This window comes from Panthera pardus, unplaced genomic scaffold (genome assembly GCF_024362965.1).
Source record: "Panthera pardus isolate Hobbes unplaced genomic scaffold, ASM2436296v1 HiC_scaffold_16, whole genome shotgun sequence".
NCBI lineage: Eukaryota > Metazoa > Chordata > Mammalia > Carnivora > Felidae > Panthera > Panthera pardus.
Genome location: NW_026526721.1, coordinates 116,710,353 through 116,732,579, shown reverse-complemented (window position 1 = coordinate 116,732,579; position 22,227 = coordinate 116,710,353). Strand labels below are relative to the sequence as shown.

Here is a 22,227-nt window from a genome sequence, read left to right as displayed (position 1 = left end):
AAGGATGTATGTATGAATATATAAAGCCATTTTTCCAAGTTTTAAAATTGTCCACTACCCTGTTTTAACTAATCATCTTTAATAATATTCCTTTGTGAAGAACTAAGATCTTCATATTTAATAATAACATGAGCCATAAAATTAAATTATTTAGTAAAAGCTCAGAGTCGATGGCTCTTCTGGTGTCATTTATACTTTTCTAACAGTTTTGAGTCCACTGCGTCTCAAGGGCAGGACTACATAGCTTCACAAACTGCCAAATCAAGGCATTATTTAAAAAAAATAGTGTTCACATATATACATTCAAACATATACATAAGCATATAAATTTGATAACTTCCTAGGATTAAGATCTCATATAAGTTTAAGCCTAAGGGGGAAAAAACTGTAAACAGGTAAATTACTTTAAAAAAAAATTCATTTGAGAAGAAAAAACCCAACTCATCAATACGAAGAATTCCTTGTATCGTCAAAAGGGTTGAGGATTAAAGGTGAAGATTCAACTCAAATTTAAGGCTGTTATTATAGGGCGCCTGGGTGGCTCAGTTGGTTAAGCAGCCGACTTCAGCTCAGGTCATGATCTCGCGGTCCGTGAGTTCGAGCCCCGTGTTGGGCTCTGTGCTGACAGCTCAGAGCCTGGAGCCTGCTTTGGATTCTGTGTCTCCCTTTCTCTCAGCCCACCCCTGCTCACACTCAGTCTCTCTCTCTCTCTCAAAAATAAACATTAAAAAAAGAAGTTTTTAAGTCTCTTCTAATTCTGAAAGTATACAATTATGTCTAGGGACAACTTATCTGGGGATAGGTAGGTGCATTTAGACAAATGTGTGTGACTTCTGTTCTAGGTAACAGATACATTTGTAACTCAGTAGACACAACCGACAGAACTGTGGTCACCAAATAAACAATCCTGATTTGAACCTGAGCCCCAACTAGCAGGAGAAGACAAGAACCCACAAGAAAAAAACCCTCTGTGATTTTCTTCAGGTGAGACAATTTGGCGGCCCTCCTCCCCATCCCCCTTCACCCCCTCGGCTCTCTTCTTTCAGTCTGACCAGCAGAGCCAGTGAAAACCGCCTCATGTGTCATTCTGGAAGGAGCACAGCAATGCTGTCAAGAGTTGGATCAGGAAGAGACAAGGAATTAGACTTGTGTTCTCTGACCTCTTGCCTGGTGGAGGGACAACAGAAGCAACAGCAGGTGCATCTGAAAGGCCTCTGCATGGTCATGATTTCTCGGCCCATACAGTCAGTGACCCGGAGGACAAAGGGCCTTAGTGTCCGATAAGCATTTCTGGTAAAGTCGTCTGTGTCTTCATTTACAATGTAAACCATCTGGTCCAGGTTGTTTTTAATATCATATCCATTATTAGTTTCAAAAGATGTGATCACTAAAAAATAAAATGAGAAAGCCACTTTAAATTAGAAGCAGTTAAAATGGGCCTCAAGAAGTCCTTTTGTAGTATTCCTTAGGTGCTTAAAGCAAAATAGCTTTTTAAAATTTTGAAGTGAACTATATTCAATTGATTAGGACACCAAATAATTCACTTGCCCAAAAAGTATTCAGTAATTTTGAAAATTTTAAATGAAGGTCAGTATAAAACGATTTAAAAAATTTTTCCACATAAAAACAAAGACTGAAACTATATTCCTGGTGTATCTGAATTCAGAAAGCTCTCATTAAAAAGGCATTTAAATAAAAGTATACGTTTTACCATAAATGAATCAGCTCATGAAATATACTGAGATGACCAGGGTCATTACCAATTGCAATGAAGAAAGTCAGAGACTGTATGTGGTGGTCAAAAGAATGTGTGGAACTGGGGATAAAGTGAAGGTTAATAATCAAGTGAGGATGAACCGAGACCAGGCATTATGTTGACCGTGATTCCTTTTTACTTCCAAAGCAAGGGCACTGGACTAAAACTTCGTAGATTTAGATTCTATGTCCAGCGCTACCACTCATTAGCTGACTGTGGTGCCTCTGGCAAACTCATTTAGTGTCCTGGCTCCTTCTTTTCCTCTTCCATTAAAGATGAATATGTAGAATATGGTATGGGGGTTGACCAGATAAAGTGTAAGTCTTTTTCAAGTCTACGAATGTATGTATCATGTATAAACAGATAAAATTATACAAAATAATTCCCTTTCTTACTTTCTTGAAAGGGTAAAAGAAGACAGTCTTTTCACTTCGAACCACTAAGAAATGACCAATATAAATAAAGAACAAGATATTGGGTAATGTCAATTTCCACCTGATTCAAATTTCCACCTGCTGAACACTAACAAAATTATACATACTTTCCAGAGGCTCAAAATGCTGAAGGACGTGAATGGTGTCCAGCTGTTGGGATAGAACAAAGCAATTAGGAAAAAATAATCACAGAATTAAATCAATGTTAGAAAAGGAACTGATGAGATGGGTATGAAAAGGTTATCAATTGATACCAAAATATCTTTTCAGCATTGAATGGAATAAAAAAATAATTAGTGAAAGTAGCCTGTCTGCACCTGTTCCGCAGAGGAACACAGGAAAACCAGTGTTGTCCAGTTCTATGTTAAAAGACAAACAGTTGCCTGGTAGATCAGAAAATAATTTTCCTGCTGCAGTAACAGCATCCAGAAGAAGCTGTGTGGATGTAGATTGTTTCTAGCTCAGTCCCAACTCACTGGTCTTATCGACACGTCACTCACAGACTGGAGTTGCTGGGGAAGTTCAAGACAGTTTAACGTGGACCAACCACACAGTAGGCTATTTTCTCAGTGGCTTACAGAGAGCAACTCAGCCAGGGACCTCACACAGGAGTATCTAGTTTTATCTTATTTTCACAGGTACCTCTGGCAGACGTTCACACACTGACTTCCAATCATTTGAGCTACTAATGCCAGGGTCTTCACTAGGGGCAGGCTTTAATTAAAGGAGAGGGTCCACAAGGGCTGGAAGCATGTGATTGTATTAGGGCAAAGGGGAGGAAACATTCTGGGATGGGATCTCTTGAAAAGGGAGCTGGGAAAACAACTAGATAAACTTCTACCTTAATATCACTTAGGAATCACCCTAAAGTCAGACAGTTTGTTGGGCTCATTACCTGATAGAGTTGAGAATATTCTAGCAGAAAAGAAGAAACTTCTTTGAGGACAGAGTAATCACATCTATATAATTTTATTTTTAATTTTTTAATGTTTATTTATTTTTGAGAGAGAGAGAGAGAGAGAGAAAGAGCGTGTGTGTGTGTGCACGAGCGAGCTGGGGAGGGGAAGAGAGAGGGAGACAGAGGATCCGAAGCATTTTTAATGCAGAGCCCAACGCAGGGCTTGAACTCACTGTGAGATCATGACCTGAGCCAAAGTTGGGACACTTGACTGAGCCACCCAGACCCCCTCTATATAATTTTAGATATATAGATCATTCCTAATCCCCGAGACCAGAATATTGCCTGAAATGTCATATTTCACCGAATATTCATTGAATACAATGGCTAATAAAAGAATATGTGAATGTGGTAATAAAGAAAGTTAAAAATAACCAGACATAAATGTTTTGTGGTGTTTAACTGATTACAGAGGGTATGGAGAGGATACAACCCTTCCTTCGTTAAAAAATTTTTCTGATATAAAAACACCATCTGGTGAGGGGGTGTAAACACATCTTATAAAATATCAAAAGTGGTCACTAAGATGGTTTATAGTTCCTTTAAAAATCCAGAATTAAAAGTCAAAATACTGTTGATAAAAAGCATCCACTGCTGAGTACAATATTCTAAAGAAATAATGCCTGTTAATATAAAAGAAGTTTGTCCAGAAGACACTATGGCTGTTAAGGAGCAGTTCTCTAACAAACTGGTGGAGTCACTGGCCACGCCGACCCTCTAGAAAGAATATAATCCTGCTACTTTGGATGCTCCAGAGTATTGAGAGTCCCGATAATGATTCATGGAATCTGCACAGGAGACTGCAAAAAGGATAGGATAAGGAAAATGATAAAGCAATGAAGGGCTGTTTGCATAAAAGTGTTTCCACTAATAACATCCACACAGCTACCACCTGTTGGATGGACCCTGTGTGCCAAAAATAATAAGCACAGTATAAAGCTTTCCTTCTTAAAAATTCTCCTAACAACCCAATAAGGTATGTATTGCTAGTCCCATTTTATTGATGATGAAATTCAAGCACCAACAGGTTATAGAAGTTATTGAAGGCTGCAGAGTGAGGAGGAACGACAGCTAGAATTTAAAACCAGGTTGGTCTGTCTCTAAACCTGTTTTGTTTCCTTTCTCACTTATTTTATTCAAAACAAACCTGAAGAAACAGAATTCATAAAATGTGTTAACTTCTGTCAGAATAGAAGAAATTAAGAAACTGTTTTTTAATATTTAGATGAACAAAATTAAAGTTATACATTTAAAAAAGAGAAATGACTCCAGATCTTGGATTTCTAAGGACAATTTCTATACTTATCATCTAGTATAAGAAAAGAACTTTTAAAACGTGATTAACTATAAAGCATTTTTTAAGCTTCTGAAATAACGTAGGGGTTTACTCTACCACTGTACTTGAATGACTGGTGCTGTAGTTTGTCAATATTTTGCCAAAACAAAAACTGAGTAAAATTTTTGGCTCATGTGAAATCTGTTTTTGTGATCCCAACTGTTTTGACTTTGAAATATCAACACTATAACACTGTACCTATGGTTCTCAATGCACAGGATTCAGAAGGTCCCTATCAATATTTAAATGGAAAAGAGAAACACATCAACTCCAAGGAATATTTGGTTGGCTATGTGGGGAGACTTGTGTTGAACTGGCAAGTCCCTTGCTTATAATGTATTTCAAAATGTCTTTATTTACTTATTTATTTTTAATTTACATCCAAGTTAGTTAGCACATAGTGTATTCATGATTTCAGGAGTAGATTCCAGGGATTCATCCCCTACATATAACACCCAGTTCTCATCCCAACAAGTGTCTTCCTTAATGCCCCCTCCCCATTTAGCGCATCTTCCCACCCACAGCCCCTCCAGCAACCCTGTTTGTTCTCTGTGTTTAAGAGTCTCTTCTGTTTTGTTCCCCTCCCTCTTTTTGGATTATTTTTGCTTCCCTTATGTTCATCTTTTTTGTATCTTAAATTCCACATATGAGTGAAGTCATATGATATGTCTTTTTTTTAAGTTTATTTATTTATTTTTGAGAGACAGAGAGAGAGGGAGAGAGTGCACAAGTGAGGGAAGGGCAGAGAGAGACAGAGAGAGAGAGAATCCCAAGCAGGTTCCGCACTGTCAGTGCAGAACCTGATGTGGGGCTCGAACCCATGTACCATGAGACCATGACCTAAGCTGAGATGAAGAGTCAGATGCTTAACAGACTGAGCGGCCAGGAGCCCTTCCTTTTTCTAAAATCAAACATGATTCAATAGGTTCTAAGTTATTTCCAATACTAGCTTTATCTTATTTTCACTAAGCAATATTTTTGAGTTTCTGACATGTGGTTTTAAAAACACCATTTGGAACACTGATTTGACGTACTGCCCCAGTTTCTGATCTGGATACCCTGGTGCCTCCAGAATGTGCATAGAGGTGGAAAATAAGAATTCACTGTGTTGTGGGAAGAGATTCTCTGGAACTTGGCCTGAAGCAAAACCCTTGGTAGGTCTCCTCTTTTGACTTACATTTTATGTTTGGAAGGTGGCAGGGAGTGGCTAATGAAAATCATGGGTAATGAGAAAAAAGGATGGGCAGAGACCCCCAGTGATTCACTCACGGTCTGTTCTGTTCTCTTTGATGTTGTTTTTCCTGGTGTTAACTCTTCACTTCTATGCAAATGAGAATTGGCGTCTTTGATAGTTTTTCCTCTAGTCCTGTGTTTGAAACCGCCTTCAACAGGACACCTTGCAAATCTTAAAATTCAACATACATCCTTCAGAAAACCGTGCCGATCCCACCAAATACATTCCTGTATTCCTCATTTCCCCTTCATATTTCTGAAATGAGTACAACTCCCATGGACTCACAAACTGGACCTCTGTCATCACTGACCTGTCACTTTCATCTACTCTATCTAGCTTTGTATCTCTTCTTGTCGGATCCCCGGTCATACTTCATAAGAAGATCATTTGGATTTGTGAGGACTACCTGGGTTAAGTATTCCAGACCAGGAGGACAGTTTGGTATAGGAGGAGGCCCTGGCATCCATGTTACTGAAACAGGCTGATTTGACATATGGTATTTGCCAGGCTGGTACTGGATAGGATGGGCACCACCAGCTGGCTGGTACGAGAAGAAGGTACCGGGCTGCTGTGGACTGTTGTATCCCATAGGCAAGCCTCCTGCGTAGCCTGCAGGTGCAGGGACAGCTGGTCCAGGGGGTCCTGTATCCAAAAACAAATGGAAGTGTTATACACTATTAACACTGTAACACAGCAGAAGTTAGAATGACCTTTTCCATAACAAAGACAGGTATCCCACAACATCCACTTAAGAATAAAACATGATCCATTTTCTGAATGTGTACCATGTACCAACAATGTACTCAGGGGCTTCACATATTACCTCATTTAATCCTCTTAAACCTTAGAAGACAATTATGCTACACAAAGGTACAGAAACAAGATCTGAAACACCAAGTAATGTGCTGGCCTCTCTCCGTATTAGGTTTCTCCTTTGGAGATATCAATAATATACCTACTTCATTAGGTTATAGTGGGCTTAGCCCAAGACCTAGCACATAACTGGCACTGTACACTGATGTTCTTAAGGTCATTGAGATAGTAACTCAAAGGGGTGCTTTTAATGATGGCTCGATCATTCCAGAACAGTTTCATCACCCCACAAAGAAAATCTATACCCATTAGCAGTCATTCCCTATCTTCTGCCCCAGCCCGCGGAAACCACTGTCACCACAGATTTGCCTAATCTGGACATGTCATATAAATGAAATAATGTAACATACAGCCTGTGTGTCAGGTCTCCTTCACTTCCCATAATGTTTTCAAGGTTCAAGTGACCATGTGGTAGCATGTACTAGTACTTGATTCCTTTTATCGCCGAGTAATATTCTGTTGCGTGGACATAGCACATTTTACGTATCCATTAATCAGCCAATGGACATTTGGGTCATTTCTACTTTTTGGCTTTTGTAAATAATGCTGCTGTGAAATTAGTGTACAAGTTTTGGTGTGAACCTAAGTTTTCAATTCTTGAGTATATACCTAGGAGTGAGAAACTAGCCTTAACTTTTGGAAGAAACGGCCACCCTGTTTTCCAAAGTGGAAATTCACTGGTTAATACTACTGCTGAACTCATTTATTAGTGCTAATTGTGTGTGCGTGTGTACGTGTGTGTGTGTATTCCTTAAGATTTTCTATATATAAGATCATGTCATCTGCAAACAGAAATAGGTTTGCTTCTTCCTTTCCAATGTGCATGACTTTTATTACTTTTCCTTGCCAAACTGTCCTGGCTAAAACCTCCATACAATGTTGAATAGAAGTGGCATGAAGAGATATCGTCTTGCTCTTGAGACGTCTTGCTCCTTTCTTAGGAGAAACACTTTCAGCTTTTGCTATTAAGCATGATGTTAAGCTGTGGGTTTTTCATAGATGACTTTTATTAGGTTGAGGAAGTTCCCTCCTATCCCTAGTTTGTTGAGTGTTTTTTATCATGTGGGATGTTTAATTTTGTCAAATGCTTTTTCTCTATCTACCGATATGATCATATGATTTTTGTAGTAATATTCCATTAATATGGTACATACATGGGTACATACATATGATTTTCATATGACAAACCAACTTTATCTCATATTTGGGATAAACTGCACTTGGTCATGGTAATAATTCCTACCACATATTGTTAGATTTGGTTACTACATTGTTAGTATTTTGTGGAGCATTTTTACATCTATATTTATAAGGAATATTAGTCTATGGTTTTCTATACTCTTCTTCTGATTTTGCTAATAGGGCAATACTGGCCTCACAGAATGAATTGGGAAGTGTTCACTGTTCTGTTTCTTGTAAAGGACTGGTATTAAAATCTTCATTAAGCATTTGGTAGAATTCACTAACGAAGCTGTCCAGGCCTAGGCTTTGTCAGAATTTTTTTTTAAATATTTATTTTGAGAGAGAGAGGGTGTACGTGCGTGCACATGTGCAAGGGGGAGGAGGGGCACAGAGAACAGGAGAGAGAAAGAGAGTCCCAAGCAGGCTCCACACTGTCAGCAGAGAACCCTATGTGGGGCTTGAACTCATGAACAGTAAAATCATGACCTGAGCTGTGATCAAGAGTCTGTTGCTTAACTGACAGAGCCACCCAGGCGCCCCTATCAGAAATTTTTAAATGACTAATTCAATCTCTTTACTTGCTATATAGCTCCATTCAGGTTTTCTATTCTTCTTGGAGCCACTTTCAGTTGTTCGTATATTTCTAGGAATCTATTTCTTCAGGTTTTCTAGTTTGTTGGTATACGATTGTTCATAGTATTCTTTACAATACATTTACATTTTTGTAAGCTTTTTAGTAATGTCTCCATTTTCATTCTTGATTTTAATATTTTGAATCTATGTTTTTTCTTGGTCAGTCTGGCTTAAGATTTCTATTTGTTGATATTTTCAAAGATCCAACTTTTGGTTGTGTCCATGTGGCCCACTGCTTTTCTTTTTCACTATTTTATTTACCTCTACTTTAAATTCTATTATTACCTCCTACTTAAGGTTTGGCTTCTTTCTAAGGTGGAAAGTTGGGTTGGTGATTTGAGATCTTTTTTTAAAAAAAAGTTTTCTAATGTTTATTTATTTTTGAAAGAGAAAGAGATAAAGTATGAGTGGGTGAGAGGCAGAGAGAGAGGAAGACATAGAATCTGAAGCAGGATCCAGGCTCTGAGCTGTCAGCACAGAGCCCGATGCAGGGCTGGAACTCACGAACTGTGAGATCATGACCTGAGCCAAAGTCAAACGCTCAACCAAGTGAGCCACCTAGGTGCCCCTCCTCCTTTTTAATGTAGATGTTGATAGCTACAAATTTCTAAGCTGTTTTAGTTATATCCCATAAGCTTTGGTATACTGTGGTTTCATTTATCTCAAAGTATCTTCCAATTTCTCCTGTGATTTTTTTTTTTTTTTTTTTTTTTGTCCTTGGTCATTTAAGGGTGTGTCAATTTCCTCAGATTTCCCAAATTTCCTTCTATTTTTATTGATTACTAACTTTAGTCCATTGTGAAATCTATATGATTTCAGTTGTTTTAAATTTATTGGGATTGTTTTATGGCTTAATCAGTAGCTCTAGCCTAGAGAATGTCCTATGTGCACTTGAGAAGAATGTATATTCTATTGCTGTTGGGTAGACAGTTGTATATATGTCTATGTTTAGTTCGCTTTATAATATTGTGTACAGCCTCTAGTTCCTCTTTCATCTGCTGCTTAGTTGTTCTATCCATGACTGTAAGTGGGGTACTGCAGTCTCCAACTGGTATTTATTGAATTGTCTATTTTGCCATTTAATTATATCAATTTTTGCTTCATATATTCTGGAGTTCTGTTTTTAGATGTATACACTCGTTATGTCTTCCTGATGGACTGACACTTCTGTTATAAGATGTTCTTAAACTCTATTAACAATTATTGCCTTAAGGTATATTTTCTCTTATGTAGGTATAGCTATTTCATTAATTCTTAACAACTGAGAAACATTGTTTTAATACAGCATTTTACAATCTGTACGTACATTAGTGGGCTGTAAAATCAATTTAATGATTCACAATTGCAATTTTTAAAATAAGATTTACTACATTAGAATAAAGTAAAATAGAAAAAAATCAAACTGTATTGCCTGTATGCTGTATACTCACTGAACTGAGTGCTGCTTGGTGAAATGTTACATATAGCATATATATAATAAATATTATATAAATATTGTTACATATATACATATACGTGTGTGTATACTTATTTATATATATATATTTATATATTTATATATACATTTATATATATTTACTGTGGGTCATAGTAGGTTGTCATCCAGAATGCTTGAGGGGGCACTTGGATGATTCAGTCAGTACAGCATAGGACTCTTGATCTTGGGGTTGTGAGTTTGAGCCCCACATTGGGTGTAGACATTACTTTAAAAAGAAAGAAAAGAAATTTAAAAAAAAGAATGTTCGAAAGCCAGTGATTTAAAGACCCTTTTGTTTAACCAATGTAAAGAAAGAAAAGGTTCTATTCTAGAATGGAAAAGATGGGGACAACGTTACAAAACTACGATGCATAGAAGTTTGTTTTCACCATGGTTGGAAATAGTTTTGTGGATACTCTCCTCAAAGGCAAAAAACAAATCTTATCTAAATATAGGTTAAACTAAGTGTCTCTCTGAAAATTGCTATTTATTAAATTACTGCTTATAATGTGCATATATGCATGTATCTGTGTTTTCTTATACATGTGCTCAAAAATTACTACATGTTGGTACAAAAGACAGCAAGGAGTGTTAGAAGGCAGGATTCACCTCATGTCTAAGTAAGTATGCTAAAGGGAGCAAGACGAAGATAGTTAAGCTTGGACTGTGATGTTGAAGCCCCACTGATGGCGTCCTATTTCCCAAAGTAACCCAGGCGTTGGGCACTGTGGGTCTACAGACTGGGGAATCGGTATCTTTTTGTTATCAAAAAGCAATGCCACACAGCTGTGTAGGGCAGGGACTGATATTTCCTGAAAAATGGAAACAGTCCCTTAGTAGCTGTTCTTTGAAAAGGTCACTCTTACAGAATTAAAAGATTTGAAAGAGCAGGTTAAGGTGAAGAGTACTCTCTCTCAGAGAGCCCAGAGAACCAGGTACTGAACACCATGCACCCTAGGAAGGAACTCCTGTTAGAGGAAACTATGTTTACTATTTTTATAAGAGGGAGAATAGTTAATACTTACTGAGCTTTATTATGTTCCAGGCACTGTTCTAACTACTTGACATCACCCTTCTATGGTAGGGACTATTATGATCCTGAATTTACAGAGCAAGAAATTGAGGAATAAGGAGGTTAAGTAACTTCCTAAAGAATCAATGGTGTCAATATGTGACAGAGTCAGAATTAAAACTCAAGCATTCTGACTGCAGATGCCCCTTAATTAAAATACTCCCTTTAGATCAAAGGCTAGGTAGAGGCTAGGAACACCCAAAACAGGACTCTATGGATGGCCTTGGCACTATAGACTGGAAGAGCAACTCTAGCTGGCGGCTGTTTTTTTTTAGGCCTTAAGTTTTGTACACACACACACACACACACACACACACACCCCTCCTGTGGGATGTCATGGTACAGGAAAAAACTGCTTAGCTAGCAGAAAGCTGGCTTCAGAAAGAGTAAGAGGTGACCAGCATAGAGGCAAAGCAGTGGTCTGGGGTCCGCCAATGCTGACGAGACCAAACACTACCAGGAAGGGACACTCCCCCAAACTTCCAGAAGTTGTTTGGGATGAGAAATAAAGAAAGATGACACTTTTTGAGCAAGGCAAATTGGACAGAGGGTCAGATTCTGGTGAGCTGGGCATTAAAGGGGAGAGTGGCTTTTGAAGCTCATGAAGTCTGGGACATTTTGGTTACTCACAAAAACCCCACTCATGAGCATCATGAATTGTAGAACTATTTCTTCAATACTCACTGAGAACAAGGCTATGAAATAAATCAAGCATTCCTTTATTTGGGAAACATCCCACAAGCCCATTTCAAGGACGTGCTGCTGTGCCTGCTGCTAGAGACAGAATGAGGTAGAAAGACACATCTGTCTTCAAGGACGTTCAGTTCTGCGTTAAATACACAGATTAAAAAATAAAAAGTGAATGGTTATCATGAAGCAAGTAACTTGTGCGATCAGACGTGGATTCACGGTGTGCGAAGAGATTAGAGAGGAGCAGTGCAGGGTACCTAGGCAGAGGAGGTACCCTGTGGGTCTAGTGCTGACAGGTTAGACCCAGCCGGCACCTCCACAACGGGCAAAGGTTTTATGCGGGGGAGTAGGTGCGAAATGAACAGCTGCACAGGGGAAACCCATAATTGCAGGGGGGCAAGGTTACGTATGGAGACTGAGCAGACAAGGCTAGAAAGGAAGGAGGGAGTGATGATTATGAAGGATCTATACGCTGTTCAAAGAACCTAAACCGTACGCCAATAAAAGAGAAAGTGAAGTGATCAGACTTACACTTGGACCCTTTGTAGATGAGGTTAGGTTAGGCAGGAGGTGCCTGCTGTGGGAGGGTTGACAGAAGGCAATGTAGGAAGTCTAATAAGTAACACTGAAGGGACAGTCCCATCTCAGTAACAGACTGGATATGAGGAAAGATTCTCACATTCTGACATGGGTCCCTGTGGCCTCCAGAAGAGAGAAAGAATAGAGGGAATGTGTTCCGGAGCAAGATGCCCAAGCTTTATTGCAGACCACTTAGCTTGAGATCTGGGGTCCTTCCAGGGGAAGTGGTCTACAGGCAGGTGGAAATGCAAGTTCAGACCACAGGAGACCGATATGGGTGGGGGCTAAGGGAGGCTTAAAGTCAAAGGAATTAAGGGCGTTAAAGACAAATACTTTATAGTAGTTCAAGTTCCTTCATGTTAATTACAGGGATCTAATTTGCATCTGTCATCATAGATAAGTACATAATTCAGCCACTAGGTGGCGATCACAATGAATTTTTGTTACTATATTTCATAACTGAAAATTCAGTTGTATGCTCTACTAGATAATGTTTTTCAATTTATCTAGTCATTTGATTTAAATGACATATCCTACTCTCTTGCTAATTTTTTTTTTGATACAGAGGAAAAGACACTTTCCCAGATGAGCAGAACATGGTTACAATCAATGTTACTTAAAAATGGTAGAGGGATACCTGGGTGGCTCAGTCGGTTAAGCGTCCGACTTTTGGTTTCAGCTCAAGTCATGGTATCACAGTTTGTGGATTCCAGCCCCACATCAGGCTCTGAGCTGACAATGCAGAGCCTGCTTGGGATTTGCTCTCTCCCTCTCTCTGACTGCCTCTCCCCTGCTCAAGCTCTCTCAAAGACAGATTATGTAGATCATGTTGACAGTCACTGAAGTAAATGTAGAGAAATGGTCAGATATAGCATGATTATAATTTAGGACTCTCAACATTGTGGACTTAGTAGGAGTTGAGCTAGTAATGAGGGGTTATATTGGACCAGATCTATACAACATGCATATTTATGAGGGAAAGGGGAAAAGGAAACCCTGCTGTTTTCAGAAAACACCTCAAGGACACAGGTTAACTGAGCTCCATGGATCTTGTCTAGAGCCAAAACAACATTTTTACCATGATCCTGTGGGTACTGAAGTTTCTTCTCCTCTCTCACAGACTAACTCAATGGTTTCCACCTCTAAATATACACTTAAATATATATTTAAATATTGCAGGGTGCCTGGGTGGCTCTGTCGGTTAAGGGTCCTACTTCATCTCAGGTCATGATCTCACAGTCTGTGAGTTCGAACCCCACATCGGGCTCCCTGCTGACAGCTCAGAGCCTAGAGCCTGCTTCAGATTCTGTGTCTCCCTCTCTCTCTGCCTCTCCCCTTCTCTCTCTTTCTCAAAAATAAAGATTTAAAAAAATTTAAAAAAAGAAATATTGCTACACTTCATCACTTTCTAAGTCATTAAAATGTATTTATGTAGAATCCTATTTCCTTCCTTACTTCAAAAGTAAGTGTATTTCTAATTTTAAAAATTTTACACATTGCCCAATTACTTTCTTTCTTTTTTAAAGTTTATTTATTTTTGAGACAGACAGAGTGCAAGCAGGGGAGGGGCAGAGAGAGAGAATCCCAAGCAGGCCCCATGCTGTTAGCACAGAGCCTGGTGCACGGCTTGAACTCACAAACCATGAGACCAAGACCTGAGCTGAAACCAGTTAGTTTGATGCTTAACCAAATGAGCTACCCAGGTGCCCCACTTTCTAAAAAGACTATAATAACTCAAACTTCTACTAACATCATGAGCATCCATTTCATTGAGTCACCAACAAGTAAATTCAGACTTCTAAAGATATTAGTGTAACTCCTTAGTCAGCACCCAAGGCCATTCACCTCCATTTCTCTTGCATTTGTCCCATGCATGTCTCATACCGGACCTTCATAACCTCATGCTTTTGTACAGATAGTACTTTTTTTTTTTTTTTAATTTACATCCAAGTTACTTAGCTTAGTTAGCATATAATACAATAATGTTTTCAGGAGTAGATTCTAGTGATTCATCCCCTATGTATAACACCCAGTGCTCATCCCAACAAGTGTCTTCCTTAATGCCCCTTGCCCATTTAGCCCACCCCCCCATAGCCCCTCCAGCAACCCTGTTTGTTCTCTGTATTTAAGAGTCTCTTATGTTTTTGTCCCCCGCCCTGTTTTTATATTATTTTTGCTTCCCTTCCCTTATGTTCATCTGTTTTGTATCTTAAAGTCCTTGTATGAGTGAAGTCATATATTTGTTTTCCTCTGACTTATTTCACTTAGCATAACACCCTCCAGTTCCATCCACATAGTTGCCAATGGCAAGATTTAATTCTTTTTGATTGCCGAGTAATACTCCATTTTATATATACATCACATCTTCTTTATCCATTCATCCATCAATGGACATTTGGGCTCTTTCCATACTTGGGCTATTGTTGATAGTGCTGCTATAAACATGGGGGTGCATGTGTCCCTTCGAAACAGCACAGCTGTATCCCTGGGATATATACCTAGTAGTGCAATTGCTGGGTCGTTCTATTTTTACCTTTTTGAGGAACCTCCATACTGTTTTCCAGAGTGGCTGCACCAGTCTGCATTCCCACCAGCAGTGCAAAAGAGATCCCCTTTCTCCACATCCTCGCCAACATCTATAATTGCCTGAGTTGTTCGTGTTAGCCATTCTGATAGGTGTGAGGTGGTATCACCTTGTGGTTTTGATTTGTATTTCCCTGATGATGAGTGATGTGGAGCATTTTTTCATGTGCCTGTTAGCCATGTACAGATAATTCTTTCTGCCAGGCATGGTTCCTTCCTCCTTTTCTTTGAGTGAGAAACTCCTCAGCAAGCCAGAAAAATTTGACTTCCTCAGTTAGGTCTTCCCTCAAATCCTTGTTAGAGCCAGTTACTGTCATCTTGGCCCTACAACATCTTCTTCATGTTTTCATAACAGAGCAAAGAGAACGCCATCAGGATTTGTACAACCTCCTTCCTCAGCAGCCTACAAATATATTCTAATTGACATCTGGTAAACTACTTGGCACCCTGGAAGCTTTCAATACTTATTTACTGAATCACTCAATTAATTACTCTTAAAAGCAATCTTAACTATTATCGTTTTCTGGAGAGGTGAAAAGAACCTTTCTGAATATTTAACCCACCTGGTACAAAATGGGAATTGTAGTCAGGAGGTGCATCAGGCCTTCGATCAGGAGACTTTATCTGATTGTCCTTCTCATCTGCAGGTTGTTCAGGGGCTGTGGGGATCACACCTTGGGAAAGGGAGAGGGGACATGATTTACAATGGAAGTGATAATGTAGTAACAGAATATATTCATTTTTTCTTATCCATGAATCTAACTATGAAACACACTACTATATTTTAAAGACACGACTCTTTATGTATGTTAGCTTTTAACCTCTTAATATGTATTGATGAATTTTCAGGCTGACCATAGATTTAAAAAAAAAACTAAGCGATTATTCACATTGTGCTATGATCAAAGCGACACACTTTTACGTTAGTGGTCTGGCTGACTTCATGCTGATTCCTACCTACTTGAACTCCTTGCACATTTGCAAAAACTGTTTTCCCCACTGTATGTTATGGATAACACAGTCATATATAGAGTGAATCTTATTTTTTCCCTAACCTCTTTTGGAAAATGACTGTGTTTAAATAAATTCAAAACATAACATGATAAATACGTAATGGCTTACAATGCAGTGGTACCACACACAACACATTTAGAGGTGGTTTAATCTACCTCTCCAGTAAAAGCAACCTTGCTTGCTATAAATACTGCAAGGGAGGAACTGAACTCACTTTCCATGACGCTATCTTGTCCTCTTGTTGCAATCAGAGAAATGTCTCCTTGTATTCCCTACAAGGAAAAATTCTGAATCTCTTCACTAACTCACTTTTATTGCAAGAAAAGCCCAAGTCCCATAAATGTGGTGTTTCTTGCCTTCTGTCATCTCCTGCATTGCTGGGAAATGCAGGCCTGCTTTTGAGCCCTCCTCTATGCAGGCAGACTGTCATCACAGGTTAATTAAGATTATACTCCTCTTTGCAGACTTACTTTCTTACTTTTGTTTCCTTTACTTTATTTTCCCCACATATTTGAGAGATCTTTCAGTACATACGTGCCCACACAACTCCCTTTTAATCCTTTTCTGCCAAAGGTAGATAGAAATGTTCACATGTATAAATGAACATATACATGTTTTCTCCAAATGCTAAAAATAAGTAAATAAATAAACCTCAAAAGGAAATAAACTCCAATTTTTTAGGAAAAAAATCACACAATTCACATTTGAAAATAAAGCGTATTAAAATTTATTCATAAAAATTTACCTGACATTTTGAAGAATTCCAATTAGTCCTGAAAAATAAAACATTTTTTTAAGTTTATTTATTTTGAGAGAGAGAGAGAGAGAGAATGAGCAGGGGAGAGGCAGAGAGAAGGGGACAGAGGATCTGAAGCAGGCTCTGAAGCAGGCTCGGTGCTGACAGCAGAGAGCCCGAAGTGGGGCTCGAACTCACGAACTATGAGATCAAGACCTGAGCCAAAGTTGTACGTTTAACCGACTGAGCCAACCCAGGCACCCCCAAAATAAAACATTTTAATACTTTAAGATATATGTATGGTTACTATTATGACATAGTGATACATGTAAAGATCTGTAATTTTTTTAGCTGTCAGTTACCTTTCATTCATTCCTTCATCAATTCAACAAATACTTACTGAGCACCTATTACGTATCAGGCACTATTATGGATGTTGAAAATATAGCAGTATGAAACTAATATAACACTGTATGTGAACTATACTGGAATTAAAATAGAGGAAAATAAAGAAAGTATAGCGGCAAACCAGATGGGCACTCCTGAAGCTTATATTCTAGTGGAGTGAGACCTAAAAACATGTCAAATACATAAGTTTAAATTTAGATACAGATAGTAAATTTAAATTTAGTTTTAGATAGTCACATAATTTCCATTTGAGATAAATCATAATAACGTGTTCACAAAAGACCTATATACCTGGCTGACATTTTTGAAGAGTTCTAATGAGTACTAAAAATAAAATGTTTTAAAGCTCTAATATATTTACACCAACTTATATATACATTATTACTTAGTAATACAAGTAACAGGTTTTGTGGGGTTTTTTTAAGTTTATTTATTTCATTTGAGAGAGCACACACATGTGAGCAAGCGAGGGAGGGGCAGAGAGAGTCCCAAGCAGACTTCATGCTCAATGTGGAGCTTGATGCAAGTCTCAGTCTCACAACCATGAGATCATCAGATACTTAACCAACTGAGCCACCCGGATGCTTGATTTTGTGATTTTTGTCTACAAAAATTACATTTTGTAATTTGAATTACATTTGTAATTCATTTGTATTTTTCAATTACAAATTCAATTACATTTGTAATTACATTTGTAAAGTGAATTACATTTCACTAAGTTTTGTATTAATTCAACAAATATTTACTGGGCACCTATTGTGTAGGCACTACTATAGATGTTGAAAATACAGTAATAAACCAGACAAACAGTTGCCCATCATGCTGGAGATCCTAATTTAGTGCCATGAGATTAAAAACACATTAACAAATATTTCAGATTAAATTGAGGTAGTACAGTTATAAAGAAACAAAGTAAACAGTTCAGGAAAAACATGGATGGCAGTCCTAGGAGGTAACTTTGAGCTATTTGAACTACAAAAGGCGGCATTACACTAAAAATGTAGGAAGAGAGTTGTAGGACAACAGGAAATATGTGCAAAGGCCCTGAGGTGGCACTGAGTTCAGAATACTCAAGGGTGACAAAGAGGTCAGGTATGACTGGGACACAAGGAATGAGGAGAACGGAGGGAAGAGATGGAGACAAGCCTGATCACACCTGAAGGCTGAGGCAAAACATTTGCAATTTGCTGTAACTGCAGCTGGGAAATCTTCAGAGGACTTTCATCAGTGGAGTGATGAGATCTGATTATACTTTATCTTGAGGGGGCAACAGTGGAAGTACGCAGTGAAGACGGGATGGCAGCAGTAATCCAGGTGAGCCCGATGCTGGCTTAGACAGGCAGGTAACACTGGAGAGGGTGAAATGTGGTCAGAAGCAGAACCTGCAGGAGTTTCTGATGCACTAAGAGGAGTCAAGATTGGGTGTCAGTGTTCAGGCCAGGGTACCCGAGTTGATGACAATGCCATTAACTGAACTAGAGAGGAAGATGGTAGGGGAAATGGCGGGGGCTGGGGAGGGTAGGAATCAAAAGTTCAGGGGCGCCTGGGTGGCTCAGTCAGTTGAGCGTCCGACTTCAGCTCAGGTCATGACCTCATGCTCGTGAGTTCCAGCCCCGTGTTGGGCTCTGTGCTGACAGCTCCGAGCCTAGAGCCTGCTTCAGATTCTGTGTCTCCCTCTCTCTACCCCTCCTCCGCTCATGCTCTGTCTCAAAAATAAATAAACATTAAAAAAAATTTTTTTTAAAGTTCAAACTAGGCATGTTTTAAGAGACCAAAATAAGTTTATTTCATTTAAATAAACAGTAGATATATGTAAACATTATGAGAGTAACTCAAGAGAAATAAACCAGAAGTTGAGATAGGATTTGAAACAAGGGGTGGGGAGAGATTTCAGGAATTCATTCAAGATAATAAAAAAAAAAAGTTATTATCAGGGAAAGGAATTTTAAGATTTTTGAGTTCTGGATGGTAACAATTAACAAGGAGAACATCAACAAAGGCTATTATTTACTGAATGCTTATCTAATGTCAGACAACAGGTTGAACACTTTCCATATATTATTTTTAATCATATTATCTCGCTCATACATAAATGGTCAACCCTGCTAAAATCAAGTACTTCTTAATTCAAAGTTTCTTTTGGATTTTCATTCCAACGTTTCGACCTATTCATTAGATCACAAAATGTGGTCATTTGTGTAGTTCGAACTGAGTAGCAAGTTATCAATGCAGAGTAGGTATGTCGAAGAAACATCAAATCACCATATAAGACAGTAGTCAATATGGATACTGAGTCGACTCACTGAATACCACCATGGCATAAGCCAGTGTGTAGATTTCCAGCTCACGTGACTGTCTTGCCAAGCATGGGTCAAATACCATCAACCTTGTACCATTTCCACTCACATCTGGAACTTCAGCTAGTTGTACAAAGTCCTATGTGTCTTAAAGGCTAAAAAAGTATTCTGGGGCACATCAAAAAACCAGACCCAATTGCAGACCAACCAAGGAGGACACGGAATGGATCCTATACCTTCAGTGATGGTAACTTCTGGTATTTAGAAAATGACCACACCTTTCTAGAATCTTAAATTCTGGACACTCCTAGGAATATACCCTCAAGTGACTCTTATACATTTACAGAGAAGGTATATACAAAAATGTTGACAACACTGTTCATATTAAAATAAATTCAAAACATCCCTAATGTCCATCAATGGCACATTGAATAAATAAATTCTGCTACATTCATATGATACAAGAGCCTACTGTAGTGAAAACAAACTATAGCCATACACATCAAGAGAGATGAATCTCAACACTACTACGACACTAACCAAAAAAAAAAAAAAAAAAAGCCATTGGAGAACACATATATATCATTTAAGAATGTTCAACAGTGGAAAAATGAAACACAATATTTTTTCTCTGATACATATATGGGGGAAACTTTAAGGAAATGTTAAGGAATACACAAAATTCAGGAAAATGGTTTCATACGGAGATCCGGTGTGGGGCAAGTGCTCAATAGTGGCCTACAGGGGCTTGATATTCCTCCTAATCTAGTTCTAATAGGGTGGTGGAAACAGGAGTGATGGGTTCTTACTAGTCTTTAGAAGGTACATATTTGTTTAAATAGGCATGTGTCTGACATGATTTCACAATAAAAAAGAACTATTTGACAGTTATATGTGGGAATAACCTTCTAACTAAACATATGCTTTTCCTTTCTACCTTAATCCTGGGAACTGTACACCATGAAGAAACAGTGATGGAGACAAATTAGAACAGATTAAGTGCCTTAATGAAAAGGAGTAAATTATCCATCCAACCATCCATCCAAACTATCTATAGTGGCAAACGGTAGAATGCAAAAGCAGAAAGTTTTAACAACTGCTGAATTTAAGTCAAGATAGAGATTTGAATATTTTTTATGTTCAAGATAAAAACTTGAAAGAAGAAACACAGAATTCTGGACCCCAAACATGAAGCAGTACCTCTGGGGTCCAGGTCGGGAAATCTGTACTTTTAATACAGCCCCAAGGGATCCTTGTGTTCAGGCTTGTTTGAGGCTGATCTTGCGCAAAGAAAAATAATAGCTCTCAACCATGCCAGGCAGAACTTAGAATTCAAATCTGATTTAAGTGATTGAGTAGCAACTTGAAAAAAAAATACCAATCTTTAAATTTTAAAAAATTTATTAAAATCTTTTACAAAGCAACAAACATCAAAATCAAATGTAGGTACATACTACCTCACAAGCTGCAGGTGTTCACAGAATTCGTTTACCTCTCCTCTCCTTTGAGATGCTCATTTCTTTTCCTTTTTCACCCCAAATTCTCTTCCCGCTGTTATAAAATTTTACTATATGGCTTTATCCAGAATGTTACATAAGGCAGGATAATTTCCAGTTGGTACGAGCATGAATGTGTAACTTAATCCTCCCTTAACATTCAATGGATTGTTTTCAGATTTCCCAATCACCGAGCAAGGACAAAAAGTGCCATAGGTTGACAGGAGGCTGAGTTTTGGCTTTACATCAGATGGAATTCAGATTAAAAAACTGAACTGTGTCTCCATAACAAGTCAGCGTGACGTGGCCCCAAGAGTTATGAATTCCAAAGGTCTTTTGCATTTTCAGGGCTTAGGCTGCATACGGGGGAATCTAAGCCAACTGGCACGTAATAAAGAGGGAAAGGAGACGTGGGCTGGATAGGACGAGGTGGTTTGCTGTTTTGCAAGGCAGCAAACCTGATAGCGTAAATGGAATCCTACAGCAAGAGAGCATTTACATGGGTTCCTCTTGCTGTGTAGAACACTGCAGCTGTGCTGTATCTTGCTCGTCAGTTCCACCTTTGTTAACAGTGACATACTAGGAAAGCTCAATGAAACCACAAGCTCCGGAGCCATAACATGGTTATTTGAAACTTCAATCATAAAACTGAGAATAATGAGAATAATGGTCAGCTTTTTACAGTTGAATGTTTACTGGAATCTGTCCTGGCATCTTGGCAAGGGAGCCTCTGGACATGTGATAATCTTGCAATTTTCTAGGCAGAAGTCTTGGAAATTTGCTAATGCAGACTAAGACCTCGGGCTCTGCCCGTTTCCAGTGCCTTCAACCGTGAGAGGAGAGAAACGCAAAGCAGGAGGTCACTGTCTGTACAATTCCTCTGTTTCTTCCTGGAAGGGCAGGAAAAACAGCTGGTTCCTGCAAAGTCGTAGTCCATCTACCACAATTGTCCATTTGGGTTTAACATGGAACTTCTAGATGACATCCTTTGTATTCAAGGTAGGAATACTTGAAGGAGAGACTGGTGCACACCAGCACACTTCACATAGTATGAACAGTGGTTCAAATAGAGACAGATCCCAGGTATCCCTAACGGCTACGTGACTTTGAATGACTACTCTGCTGTTGGGTTATCTGTTGTGTCATGGGCAGCATGGCAGTTGGATCCACCTCCAAGAATGAAATGGTACACTCAGATAGCACTTAAAACAGTGCCTGGTACATAGCAAATCCTCAACAAACATGCATTATTACTATAATTTCACTAGGTAAAATAAACCAGCTGGTGAAGAGACCAAGAATAAGTTTCAGCATTCAAATGTAGTATAAAAAAAGAGCTGTCTGCCATTCAGCCACTTAATATGCATTACTAAGCATCCCTGGTGAAGACTTTATACTGGGTTTCAAGCTGACACCAATAACTCCCCATCTTCTGCCACCAGTGAGTATGGTTCTAGCAGACATGATTT

The 22,227-nt window shown here is 38.7% G+C and overlaps 1 protein-coding gene across 11 annotated transcripts in view; it reads right to left on the bottom strand.

Annotated features, from left to right (window-relative positions):
* The window catches only part of PLSCR4 (phospholipid scramblase 4), a 135,095-nt gene that overhangs the window by 5,653 nt on the left and 107,215 nt on the right, over nt 1–22,227 (bottom strand). For 5 of the 11 annotated variants that reach the window (XM_053903736.1, XM_053903737.1, XM_019438881.2 and 2 more), the window contains 6 exons: nt 18,122–18,314; nt 16,567–16,594; nt 15,371–15,481; nt 6,125–6,360; nt 2,298–2,340; nt 1,161–1,387 (listed from right to left, as the gene is read on the bottom strand). In XM_053903736.1, coding sequence (XP_053759711.1) covers nt 1,161–1,387; nt 2,298–2,340; nt 6,125–6,360; nt 15,371–15,481; nt 16,567–16,573 — 624 coding nt within the window. In that variant the 5' untranslated portion in view covers nt 16,574–16,594; nt 18,122–18,314. Of the gene's footprint in view, nt 1–1,160; nt 1,388–2,297; nt 2,341–6,124; nt 6,361–15,370; nt 15,482–16,035; nt 16,076–16,566; nt 16,595–18,121; nt 18,660–22,227 lie in introns of those variants that run through there. The other 6 variants (XM_053903738.1, XM_019438910.2, XM_019438902.2 and 3 more) reach the window with 3 other exon arrangements.